Genomic DNA, 14,203 nt, shown 5'->3' with positions numbered 1-14,203 from the left:
AAAATATAACTAGGAAATTAAAAAGCCTTTTTGTTCGACACTATCAGAATTTGAGAATTTTCTCCTGTGTGAACGGATTTTGATAAATTTGACAACTTGTCAAAACGAAACGTCAAGCTAATTTTAAAGATTTTAAGCGATTTGGAGCCTTTAAGGGGATCGTCGAACAAAAAACCGTTGTATTCAACTCGTTCTTGTGTAAATTGGGCTTTTTTTGGCATGAGTGGGCCAGTTCACGAACTCCTTAAATAAACTACAATTATTTGTACTTAAATAATTTTGACAGGTGTATCTGTTACTATGATGACGCTATAGTGACAATATTACTTGACACAGAAATTAAAAAATCATAATACAAATTTCTGTTTTTAAATGTTCACATTTTTATTCTCATTTATTTTCAAACACTCAACAAAATTCCTAAAAATTCTGATTAGTCGCTTTTTCAGATTGTTTTGAAGATTTAATTGTTTTGCAATGGGAATTTAAATTTTTTGTATTAAGTCATGTTGTTTGACCACTTTAGCGCGAAAGATTCACAGTAAAATACATTGAGGTTATTAAATTAATACAATTAAATTAATAGTACTTAATACATAATAATAACAATAATAATTTATTTGTCAACGTTTTGTTACAACAGAAACCAAACTAATTATTTGTAACGAACATTGCAGTTTTTAATCAAAGCTTTAATTACACTAATCATCCTTTCTGATAAAATGTTTTTATCATTTAGATAGTTAGACGCTTATGACTGATTCTGAAATATTTAAAATGTTTCTTTAGACTCAGTTAATGAGATTTTCACTTATTAAAGTATATTACTCAAGATTACTTAGTCGATAGATGTACAGACACAAATATTTTAATTTTTCTGAGATGGGTTTCAACTTTATACAATTTATTTCTAAAAGCTTTTAGCAAGTTTGATAAAAACTCTTGATAAAAAAATTCAAGCAATAAAGTCCAAGACTATTCCATAAATGTATAACATATACATAAAAAAAACTATGAGCACAAAGTCATAACAAAAGGATTTAAGCAGTGAAGATTCAGATTTTCTCTTTTGTTTATTATAATACAAGGTAATTCACGAATAATAATGAGCCCGACGAAATTGAAAATGCAACCCACAATACATTTAGGACGTCAAGCTGGATATGGACGCGGTAAAAATCCAGCTTTCAAATGTATTGTGGGTTGCATTTTCAATTCCGTCGGGCGCATTATTACTCGTGAAACACCTTGTATACACAACTTAAATTTTTTTCTTGCCTAGTATTTTTTAAAATTACACTAAATACAAACACTAAATTATAAAATTTTTAGCGTGATTAATACTTCTCCGGTGGTCTAGAAAATGATTATGATTGCTGATTACATCCAGTTCTTTCTCTTTACTACCAAATAATCCAAAAATGATCGAACCATTAATTTTCCTTCTCGCTGAAGAGTCCCACGATATCAAGATTTGATTAGATATTTTTCTTCTCCTCACGATCTTAAAATAACTTCGACGTCTACATGTATCTATCCCCCAGCAAAGTATATTGATGCCTCTCGAGACTCCGGAGAAATAACGAGAAAACATCTTGTTCCTTTCTCTTAAAATAAGAGTCACTTAATAATTCACTAATATACCGTAGGGCTTCACGAACTTTAGAACACGCCATCATGCGAAATGTTCCGACGTGTTTTTACCAAATTAATTCCACACGAACACACCAAATACAAAAATAAAGCCGTTTCATTTTTTAACGCATTTAGACGACACAACAAACCATTAACTCCCGTGATTACCTCCAAATTGGTCTCAAGAGGCGGAAACCACTCCTTCCACACCTCCAACTCCCTCCTGCAAGTTGTTTACCGAAAGTCCACTCAGCTCCTGAGACGTTACGACTGTGCTCCTGTTTGAGCAGCATTTAATTATTTCCATCCAGGCTCGCGGCAAGTTACTCGAACCGCAAATTTGCAAGTCTTTTATAAATATTTGAAAGAAAACTTTCGCAGCAGACCGATGTATTAGACATCGCTTTGTGCTTCGACACGGTACTCCATTGAAATGCATAAGCTGCAGAATAGTTTCAGATTTCGAGAGCAATTCGCGTCAGCAGAGGAGAAAAGTTTCCAAATTTTAACAGACAAGGCACGTACGGCCCCAACACTTCCTCAAGAAAACATTTATCAAGCTTAACAGCTAGTAAATTATTTTTAAGCTAATGGCGCCCCCCCAGAATGGACCGCAGCAATTTTCCAACAGTGTTTTATTAGGCCATTTGCAAAATCAATTTTTTTATTGCCGTTGTGTCAGCACCAATTTTCATTTTATTCTTGCAACAGAGAGTTGCAGATTGTTGCATAATAAAATAATTTCATTATGTTTGAAAGCTGAGGAACAATCTTCCATAGACATAAAATGTGGTGTTAATAATTTCTGCAATGTGATTTTTGTGACCTCTACATTTTCCAATTCCCTCTTTATACACCATATTTTCTCAACGTCGTGAATAAGCTCCTCGACGAGATAAATGTTAAGGTATCTAACCCATCTTTTAATAAGATTACGAGGTTTCCAGGACAGGATCATAAAATCTACGGTTCTAGAGCCTTTCAGGCTTGTGTCAGAAACTCCCGCATTTTGTTATCTAACAAGATACGGTTGCATCAGAGGCAAATTACAACACAAAGTAGTCACAATGAAAGAATATAAACATTCCTAGGTTTAAACTAATTAAAACATTTATTTATTAATCTATCCTTATTGTGGAAAGTTTTAAAAGGAAATGTGTTTTAAATTGCTAAATACTGACTTTGCAAACGGTTTTAAGCCCGATAGGTAGACAACCAAGTATACACGTGCCGTTGAAATGCAAACTGATCTCTATAAAGAAACGCACGGGATTTTGCACTTGAACTCGCATTATACAGTTACTAAAATTGTTTTGTGTATTTGTATTGATTACTTTGTTGTACCGGAATGTGATAATAACTCTCTATCTCTTACATCTTACTGTATTAATTTCAAGAACTGTAATTTTTTTAAAGTGTACATATTGCAGCAAAAAACCTTGCCGCATTCGAGTCGAAGTCGATTGAGTATCGATTGCACCGAGTGCATCGTCAAGAGTTAATTAACTCTCTACAACAGATCCTTCGATTTCATTTAGTATTGGTCGAGTGTTTGTTTGATTTATTTTCCGGGGTGTAGCGGTGCGCGTCACTTTAAACCCGGAGCACCATCCATCACCGCAACTTGTCACGTCACGTCGTAAATATCGCAAGAAAATCTCGATAGTCCTGCAGGTGTGCGCCGCAGTCCTGGAACGGAAGTCCTGATGATAAGCCCAGCCGAGAAACACGGAATTATCCCGATAAGATCAAACATAAACGCGTAATTAATTACAGTGGAACGGCATCAACAAAGCCGCCGCCATTTTACATGGACTTTTAGTGTTGTTCTTCGAGCTGCAACAACAACAAGAAACCGCACAGACGCCTCGTAAGAAATTATAATTGTTCGGGGGGCTTTTGTATTCGCACAATCAAAGTTGATGGAGCATTATGAGATTACAATGAAACCTTCCATTAGGTTTGCAAATAAGTGTGCATATTAATTATGCAAAAATTAGGTGTTTATTCTGGCTTATTAGGGGAGCGCTGGAGAATTATTTGCTTTGGCGAGGCGTCGTTGCGGAAACGAAGAGAATGTCTGCCAAGGATTCGACGAAAAATCGAACAGATACGAAAATGAAAATTATTCCGTTTTCACTTTTTGTTAACCAAGACAGCAGTAGAAAAAAAACGAGATCAATTCTGCTTCAGTCTGATTTTTTGTCAAACAAATTCTCCAATATCCTGGAGACATAAAAACATCTTCATAGAATTTTCTGTATTTTTCTTTGTTCTCTACTTTGTCAAAATGAAAAAATACAACAATAAGAGAGATAATAAAAGTCCTAACAAGACAATTAACTGAAAAACTAGTTATTTACGTAATACTTCTAATAGCACTACTCTTTTTACAAGTGGGAAGTTTACACGCACAGCCGCAGCAAGTCCACATCCTTCATACAATAGACACAATGTTTCATGAAACCTATTTTCTTGTCTTTTTCATTAGTGATTCGTTTTAAGACAACAGTAAATCTCAGATTCCAACCAAATAGTTAAATAAAAGGCTTTTGTATGCAGATGTGGCGTAACTTATTTACTATTCTAATAACGCCTCGTTTTCATTGCTTGTAATTTCATTAGATAACTCCGTTAAAGATTAATACATTTTGTAATAATGCGGAAAGTGCAGATTCGCTACGCTTTGTTTTAGACCAAATTATGTAAACTAACCTAGTTTAACTAGAACGTAAAATGTTATCGCTTATTGTTACATGGAGTTATATTTTCCGTATTTGAGATTTATCTGATAAAATTTAATTGCTGGTTGAAGTTGAGCTCTTTAACACGATTTCAAAATTGTGAAGTGCTGAATAAATTCGTTTAAAAATTGTTGATTTATTGTCGTTTAGGACGATTGCTGAATAGTAATGTTAAATGCGACAAGCCTTATCTGAAGATTGTATTTTTTTTCTGGCAAATTGTGTTTTAGTAAGTAATTACTTAATAAATAATTAATAAAAAAATGTGTTGTTCTTTTAAAATACAATTTTCGACCTTCCAACATTTAAATCTAAACAAAATAATGTATATTATTGTGTGACTTTCGTCACACCTTAATGTTTGGTATCTGGATGATGGCGCTTTAGGAGGTTCAGCTGAAACTGTTTTAAAAGATCTGGAAACTATTATAGTTGAATTTGAAAAAATTGGATTATCATTGAACTACTCTAAATGTGAATTATTCCTCTCTCCTCATGTTTCTGAAGAACGCAAAATCGACATTTTGAAGAAATTTGAATCTCTTTCTCCAGATATTAGAAAGACCTCTGCAGAAGATTTATCTTTACTTGGTTCGCCGTTATTTGAAGATGCAATGCCTAATTTTTTCTCAACAATTTTGGAAAAATTCGACTTGTTAGTGAAAAAGATCGAAAACATAAAACCTCATATGGCTTTATTTCTGCTACGTCATTGTCTTTGGATTCCGAAACTAAACTATTTTCTTCGTTGCTGTCCTTTTTGGAAATTCAAAAATTATTGTAAAGCTTTTGATGAAAAAATTCAATCAACCTTGGAAAAAATTTTGAACATTAAATTATCTTCAAACTCATGGAATCAAGCATCACTTCCATTAGATTTTGGTGGACTAGGTATCCGTTCAGTGACTGATTTATCTTCAGTAGCATTCCTTGCTTCAATACATTCTTCAATTGCTCTCATCGGATGTATACTCTCTCCTTTAAACAATACATTTGAGATCAAATATTTGTCAGAAGCTTTGGATTGTTGGAAGCTTCTCTGTCCCGGCATTGAGATACCTGATTCACCTAATTTGCTAAGACTTTGGGATGCTCCAATTATCAACAAAAAGTTTAATGAAATTTTGGATTCTTCTGATCATCGCAATAAAGCAAGACTGCTAGCTGTTTCTGAATTGGAATCTGGAGCCTGGTTAAAAGCTCTACCATCTTCTAACCTTGGTACTTTATTAGACCGTCAAACACTTCAAATAGCTGTTGCTCTTAGAATTGGATCTGAAATCTGTCATCCACACATTTGCATTTGTGGCTCTCAGGTGGATAAATGGGGTCATCATGGTCTTTCGTGTTTAAAAAGTGCTGGTAGAATTCCACGCCACAGTGCCTTAAATGATATTTTAAAGCGTACCTTCTCTTCAGTCAACATTCCTTGTATTATTGAACCTTACGGATTGCTTCGTGAAGATGGTAAAAGACCAGATGGGATTACTTTAATTCCTTGGAAACGTGGTAGAACACTTGTTTGGGATGTAACATGTGTTGATACCTTGGCTGCAACACATTTAGATGGTTGTTCAAGAAAATCAGGTTCCGCTGCTCTTTCAGCCGAAAAATTAAAACACGGCAAATACTGTACAATTAAAGAAAATCATAATTTTGTCGCCTTTTCATTAGAAACCTTTGGCCCATGGAGCCCAGATGCTAAAGAGCTTTTTAAAGATATAATCAAGTTGCTGCTTGAAAAATCTGGTGTTTTCGAGTCCCCTAGCTATTTCCAGCAAAGAATAAGTATTGCTATCCAAAGAGGAAATGCTGCTAGTGTTTTGGGAACTGTGGCCAAAAGCTCAGGACTTGAAGAAGTTTTTTATTTGTTTAAAATTTAGTTTACATATCATATAAATATTATACGTTTTTACTAATAAACTAATTTAGACCGTAAAAAAAAAAAAATGTATATTATAATATCATGAACACATACAAGGTGATTCACGAGTAATAATTATCCCGACGGAATTGAAAATGCAACCCACAATACATTTGGAACGTAAAGGTGGATATGGACGCGATAAATATCTAGCTTTACCTTCTAAATGTATTGTGGGTTGCATTTTCAATTCAGTCGGGCTCATTATTATTCGTGAATCACTTTATATTATGTAATAAATATTTTTGAGCGAAATATATTGCGCGTTCAAATGAAATCTTGGGCTGAGTAGGCGTTGGAAAAAGTAAACCGTTTAGAACAGTGTAAAGTTTGAATTTCCCGCCGTTTGACACGAATGACATTTGTTTATGTTTAATCGGGACATAACTGAAAATGTTTGTTTTCAGCAAAGGGTGCCCTAAGATATTTGCTTCGAGAATAGGAATCGTTAAGTTATTCTATGTTTAATGTAAAAGATTGCAAAGAAAGAAAACAAAGAAAGATTTTTTTGGCTCTAAATTTTAGGTTAGCACAACAATTGACGGTTTCCAACGCCTTCCCAGCCCAGGATTTAATTTGAACGCATGATAGTTTCCATGTTATGACTTGGTTGACTTGCTAGTGTTTAATCCTTAAAATAATTTCCTAAATGTTTTTGCAGGGCATGGTATTCATGAAAACATTATAAAATTGCTAACTTTTTTAAGCAATTAACCTCTTCATTTCTTTTTGTCTAATTTAAGAGATAATGGTTTGAAAGAAATATGCTTCTTAATATCGTCGTACTTGTTTTCCTTTGCTTTATAAATATCCCTCACACACTTGAATTTTGCACATTTTAAATTTTGGCTTTAGATATTGTTCTATAAGCTGCAGTTTAGCGTAAACACTTTTCACATCCTTATCTTTGTGTTGCATTATTTAAAAAAAAAAAAATAAAATTGACTTTTTAAGCGAGCAATTTGTATTGTAGTTAGAATTTAAGAAAGCTAACATGTTTGTTAAAACGATTCTATAAGATGATTTTTACTTAAGGTTTAGAGAAAGAGACAATTCACAACCTATTTGCAAGACTGGTTGCATAATAATTTAAAAACATATATTTAATTTGCCAAAGAGATTTCCTTTCGCGATTTCGTTTTGGATTCTAATAATTTGAAAATGTTTTTACCGAACAACATATTCCCACAAGAGGAAGCATTTTAGACGGCATTATTTGTTTGATGTGATTGATATGACCGCGCAGGTAAACAAACCTTGTTATTTTTAGTTAATTAAAAATATAAATTCAATTCTGTGACCAAACAAATTCCCCAGCTCCACCATACATATGTAAAAATAACAAAATCGGCGTAATCTCCAAAATTAATCTTGCCATCATCCATAATTTAATTCTGTTTGCGGTGCGTCGCAATTACCTCGTCGACGTCCGAAATTAATTCGAATTCTCACCTGATGATATCGGCCGCATGGGGCAGGTCATGATGTTCTCGCATCGCTGTCCGTCGATGTTGAATTCTTCATTCTCGATGTACAGCTTGATGAAAGGCAGTCTTGTGTTCAGGTAGTATCTGCAGTGCAAATTCCGGGGATAGACTCCGGGGTAGGCCGGAGATTGCACGTAGCAAGTCTGGAGGCGGCAGTCCCGGAATATTCTCTCGCAGTAAGACCTGTAAAGAGAAATCGAAAATCAAACGGGTCCTCATCATTGCGGTTTGTTCCTTTTGTCACGCGTTTACGCGGCTGCAGATTTACTCGCGGACATCAAAAGAACACTCGCTTTTAATTAAAAATGACAATGTCGTCGGAGGTTTGTCGGCGAGATAATGGGGGCGTTGAGACGCCGCAGAAGTCGAGCTTTGCGCCAACGATCCACCTCGGTAGTGTTGCCAGCTTCCGGTGGTATCGACGGAGCTTCGATTGGCTCGCTGGAGATGGTTTATGTTTAATTATAAAGGCAAACAAAAGTATTCTTTGAGATGTCACTTTCAAAGACCGGCGCGATATTACATTCTATTTTTCACCTTTTGTAAAAAGTTAATTGGCGTCTCGGGTCGTTCGCTAAAGGACTACGCAAAATAACTTCTCGGAAGGAGCAAACAAGTCGCCATTTACCAACCTTTGCTTGTTTTATACAACGAACATTGTGGTTGTTTTTATGATAAATAAATGTGTTTGTGTCATTTGTTTTAAAAAAGGAAATGGAAATACGAGTGGAAATATGAAACATTGTTAGTGAAGAAATGGTGGATGCGCCGGGAAAAATGTTTTCAGGGGAAAAAAACAGAAAATAGAGGAAGAAAATGTTGAAAGAAAATAAGAGAGGTTGGACTGGTAGGAACTGATAACTGATTAAAAGCAAGCAAGATGAGACATGAGAATTAACACAAGATTAAACATGTTATGAAAGGAAACTATTAATGGGAGTAAGAAAATAAAGAATGAAAAGTTTTAAAATATGTATGAATGAAAATGTATAAATAGTTGGGAAAGAATGAGTGATAACTGATAAGGTAATAGAAAACAAAGAGAAAAAAAATCTTTTTGGGAAAATTATATAAATAGGGGAAATACAAAGCACGAGAAAGAGTGTGGAATATGGAAGATAGACAAAACATTAAAATTTGAGTGCAAAAAAGAAAGAGAAAATACAAAAGGGAAATATCAATTTTTTAAATGTAATTGCAGTAGGGTATTAATGGACGTTCTGCCTCAATATTCTATGTTATCTTTTATGGAGGTTCGTTTCACACTCCAAGGTCACCCGTATAGCCTTGGCTATACAGGGTTATTCACATAAGATCAGCCTGACCAGGTAAAAATGCAACCCAAAATACACTTTACAAAGCATTCATTGTGTTTTGGTATCTAAAAATTAAATCAGGAATCCAAGTAGGTATTCTATTATTTTGAAAGATATACAGAGTGATCAACAAGAATCCAAATCAGAGCAAGCGTTGCAAATTATCGGTCACGTCGTAGCAAAATCATATGCACATAAGCGGTCAAAACATGGGCGTAGACAATTTATGGTCTCAAACGCTACTTAATAAAAAATGATACCTTATGAATTTTAGACGTTGGAATTATAATTGTGCATTTTATTATTATTATAAGATAAGGAAAACAATTTATAAGATTAACAAGAGCAACATTTTACATTTGTAAGAGTAAGTAAATTATCATCTTTATTGCCAAACGCGACGCCACTCGTACGGAGATGCTTCGTTGAAATGTCACATTTCAAAATTCAAGGTTGTTGTTGTTGACAATTTAAGTGATTTAACCTAGAAAACAAATCTTCGATTTCGGCAAAGTTTACAGACGTTAATTGAAGTTGTAAGCAATAATTATCCCAGAATAAGTTGTAAAATGGGTTTTACCATTAAAGAGAAGGCATTTTTATTAGATTATTTTCGAAAGAGGGTGAAACAAGAAAATGAAGACTGGCCTTACTTTGTACCCCCTTACACTGAAGAATTTCAAGCCAGATGTCCGAACCTGATGGTATTGGTTATCAACAAGTTTATCAATGTCTTAAAATTATAGTGCCTAATTTTAGCACATCATAATCCATCATTAAGAAGAAGTCAGGTCAGTCCTTAGTTCAAATTTTAGAAATGGTGTAAAATGTTCAACAAATTATCAAGGAACATCCCTCAACTTCCATAAGGCGTTTAAGACAACAAGTTAAATTGTGTTATGGCACTTATCTGAAATTTTTTAAGAAGGATATTAATTTGTTTCCCTTTGTGTGTTGCAAGAAATAAAATCCACACATTACCCTAAAGAAATTGACAGCTTTATAAGGGTTTTTGAAATTATGAGAGGTGAGTTTGATTCTGTCTGGACCACAATGGAGAACACTTTGAGCAGTTTTTGTGGAATCTTATTTTTTGACCTTGGAGTAATTTAAATGTTTTAAACACTGCTAGAAAAGATACGTGTAAGTTCTCAATTACCCAAAAATTAGAGAATAATAACTTTTGCCTTTTTCTTACAGAAAACAACAGAACAAAGAATTGTGAAAAATAATTATTTTTAAAATGTTGTAACTAAGGATTGTGCCTTATGAAGGAATTTTGTGTAACTGTGTTTTTTCCTTTATCAATAAAAAATAATAATTAACTATAACTTTCTTTTAAATCTATTATTCATGAATTACAAAAAAAGTATAAAGGCAATTAATAAATAGATTTTTGAGAGATAGGCAACCAACAAAACGACTGTGCACAGCAAGTAAATAAAAGCGTCGGATCCATGTTAGAAATACGTTTCGATAAAACAAAAGATGAGGTAGCACTCTTGATTTGGTTTCTTGTTGATCACTCTGTATATCTGTCATTGCATTTTTCGTTCATATTTAGTACTTATTTTCGAACGATGACTGAACCGATATGATCCTACTCACCCATTACTTTTGTGATTTTAATTGCGTATTATTGTTATTTAATCATATTTTGTTGAGAGATGTATTTTTCTGTCAGAAATTGACATTCATTAGGCTGACGTTAAAAGCTATCTATGTTTTATGCTCATTCATTATGATAATGCCGGATAATGTAATAGGGATCGAGATTGCTTTGTGAATTGCCATTTGGGTTGCATTTTTACCTGGTCAGGCTCGCCACCTTATGTTAAAAACCCTGTAGTATAGCTGACTAGTATAGCTGCAGTATTAGGTGTTGCCTAGCCTGGATAAACAGGTTTCGAACAGGTATAACCAGTATGAGAGCTTCAAATTGTCACAGATCTCTTGTAAGTAGCATTAGAGATTGTTAAAATATATTTTCAGCCATTTTACACTAAGCCATAAATAATTTTTGGCAACAGCCGGAGATAAAAAATTGTTGTGCAGACCAAACACAAGAATTGAAAAAACAAGTCTTACTTTACTGCAACCAGTATACAAAAACTGCACAAGCTATTGCATTACTTTTAACTTAGCGTTTCTTCATGTCGCATTTTTTCTCCTAATTTATCCTTGTCTGAAATTACGATGCATTCTAGCAATGCAGAGTCGCGTTAGTAGCGATAAATGACCGTAAATTATGTAAATTACTGAGCCATTTGAATTTGGTGCCACACCGCAAAGCCCACACAAGTGACGTCTATCTATCTTGCAGTGTTATTCAACAGCAACAAGACTTAACATTGCGGCAACCGCTCCAGACGTTATGTGCAAATTCTACTACACTTTGTAGACCAAGCCGAATGTTATCATTAAACCGAGGACAGTTGAGCGAACTACTATTTATTTCTGTACCAAAAAGCGCACCAAACCAACACCGTCTGTGTGTGCTTTTGGGAGTAAAGTTTGCAAAAACTGGTCACTTTGTCGCTTTTATTTCTTGCGTTTCACGACGGCTGAATTATAATGTTGGAAAGTTGGAAATTTCCCAATTAAGCTCCGAGCTTTTAAAGCTCGTAAAATTTTTCTAATTAACTTTCTGGTTTTATTGGCTTCGGAAGGCGGATTTTTGTTTATGTTATAAAGTTTAATAATCTTTGAACGGCGAATTTGACGTCAAGTGCGAAAATGTTGACTTTTCTTGATTAAAACCGCTCAGCTGTAAACATTTTTCCGAAAACGCAGATATTGAAAAAAATATATTTACTTCTCACCAAATAAATTATGTAAATGTTCAACAACTCTCAACAACTCCTGTTCATACTTCTTCTACTTACATATATTTTGTTACATCTATCAAGAGATTTACCCTTTTATTTGCTTCCGAATTTCAACGTTTTTGAAGGGAACAAATTATTCAAGATATATTTGCCGGTTCACCCCTGATGCATGGCGTACACGATATTTGCATTGTCATCAATCTGCATAATACAGATTAAATATGCACACGGTATCTGACAATTCCAACAGACAATTTAGCAGCAGCGCCAAAACTCCGTTCGCACAAAAGCTTATAAACTTGGGTGGTTCGACTACAGTTTGTGTTCATTAGAGCTCGTTAGTCTCGTCATCAAGAACTAGTTGCGTTAATTCCTTAACATAATGAGAATGTATGTGTTTAGTTATAAGTTGCGGGACGTTCTGAACTTACCCTTGGACGACCTCCCCGCGCCGATTCGGATAAAGTTCCGGGTGCTGGCCGTACCTCAGATACACCACGAGTTGCTGCTCGGCCCTCGTGTCGAAACTAAAGTAAGTTTGGTCGGTGAAATTATCGCTATGGAACACGACCTTCACGAAGGACGTCTCCGACATGAAAGTCTGAGGCTGCTCGCTCTCCCCGCAGAAGATTCCGGGCTCTTTCCGGTTCGACACGTCCGTCTTGGCGTTGCCGTCCACGATCTGGAACAAGACATCCACCTTATTTGAAAATCACAACTAAGTACATCAGTCTGGTGCTCAAATCGATGTGACCTTGAGACGCCACTGCGACAGCGAGTAGCCAAACTCTCCACTCAGTAAAGTACTATGCAAAAATATGGGAATGAAAACTGAAGGTCCAAGAATGGAGCCTTGAGGAACCCTGAGGTGACAGGTAATCGTGGTTGTGATTACGGTTACTATTATTATTGGTTTTTGAAATCTCTTTGTTTGTGTTGAAAGCACGAGCTTCGTCAGCAAGTCATGGGGCGGTGCTCGGTCTGAGCTGGTGCAGCTTTTCGTTGAGGGACAGTTATTAAACTAGCGTCGGGATTTAGAAGGGCAACCGTCCATGGCGTCCCGTCACCGTTCCATTATTTCAGCGCCAACTAAATCTGGGATTATTGGATCTGGTGTTTTCACGCCGACCGAATCGTTTTATTTCCCGGGGCTTTTCCAATTATCTGGCTGGCTTGTTAGGTCGGCGGCGGCGTGTTGCACCGGCGCGTGTCGACAGATGGCGATGGCGGTCCGTGCGCTGCAAATTGACCGGGCGGATTAAGTCCATCGGCGGTCTTGTTTTGAAAGAAAACCGCGATTTATGGGCGCAATAAGGCGGACTTTTATTAAAATCCGGCGGTGTCCCGGGGGCGGCCGGCTCGTGGCGATTTTAATCTCGACTTTTGCGACAACATGAAACGGGAGATTGTTTTTTCGACGAACAATTCCGGCTTCCATCAAAGTTTGAGGGGCGCCACCCCCGCCAATATAACTTTTTTAGTTTTCAATATAGATCAATCATTTCCGGCGAATACGTCAACGGCGACCGTCTGTCGTAATAAACTTTGGGGAAAGTGAACGAGGGGAGGTGGGGCGGCCGCGGCGAAATATTAAAAATGTCAGCCGAACGTGTCTTACGTCCCATTGAAAAATGGAAGAATTGCCACTCATATTCTATAGACAGTGACATTATTAGCTGGAGGCGAGAAATTTAATATGATTCTCATCCATTGATCCCCGGAAGGACTTCCGGCTAAAGTAATAAACTGTCGGAAAATACGCACAGAAACGCCTTCTTGACAATCAAATGAACTCCAAGTATGCGATTCGGCGGCAAATTTAATTACAGGTGACGCTCATTCGCCCTCCTGATAAATTTCCCGATACAATTTAAGAATGAGAATAACATCCAACACTTGATTACTTTTAACTTCGTCTTCAACTGTATCGCTAAAGAGATCTCTAGTTCTTAGCGGCAGGCTTTAAAGTTAATTTAAAAAAATATATTGCCTTCTGGAAAAGAACACAACAAATAGTTCAAGTATCAGTGTTAGCTAAATTCAACAAGGCGATAATACGACCAAGGACTCAACTAAAAAAAAGAGAAATACAAGTAAGCTATAGTAACTAATTAATGATCAGCCGAATGACCTTGAAAGGAACACGAATCTCTACAAGGAAATACGATCTTGGACTAGAACTGGTATGGCTTATCTTCTACTAACCTTTCGATGACTTCTTAAATTTGATACATTTTAATACATAGGTTGTTATGCATTATTAATATGT

At 35.7% G+C, this 14,203-nt stretch overlaps 1 protein-coding gene across 1 annotated transcript in view; it reads right to left on the bottom strand.

Moving 5' to 3' along the window:
- Window positions 1-14,203, bottom strand: part of LOC138138613 (uncharacterized) — a 151,061-nt gene that overhangs the window by 11,683 nt on the left and 125,175 nt on the right. The window contains exons 3-4 of the mRNA XM_069058599.1: window positions 12,366-12,616; window positions 7,756-7,973 (exon numbers count right to left, since the gene is read on the bottom strand). Of these exons, the coding sequence (XP_068914700.1) occupies window positions 7,756-7,973; window positions 12,366-12,616 (469 nt within the window). The remainder of the gene's footprint in view (window positions 1-7,755; window positions 7,974-12,365; window positions 12,617-14,203) is intronic.

This window comes from Tenebrio molitor, chromosome 9, assembly GCF_963966145.1.
Source record: "Tenebrio molitor chromosome 9, icTenMoli1.1, whole genome shotgun sequence".
NCBI lineage: Eukaryota > Metazoa > Arthropoda > Insecta > Coleoptera > Tenebrionidae > Tenebrio > Tenebrio molitor.
This window is presented reverse-complemented; position numbering and strand designations above follow the sequence as displayed.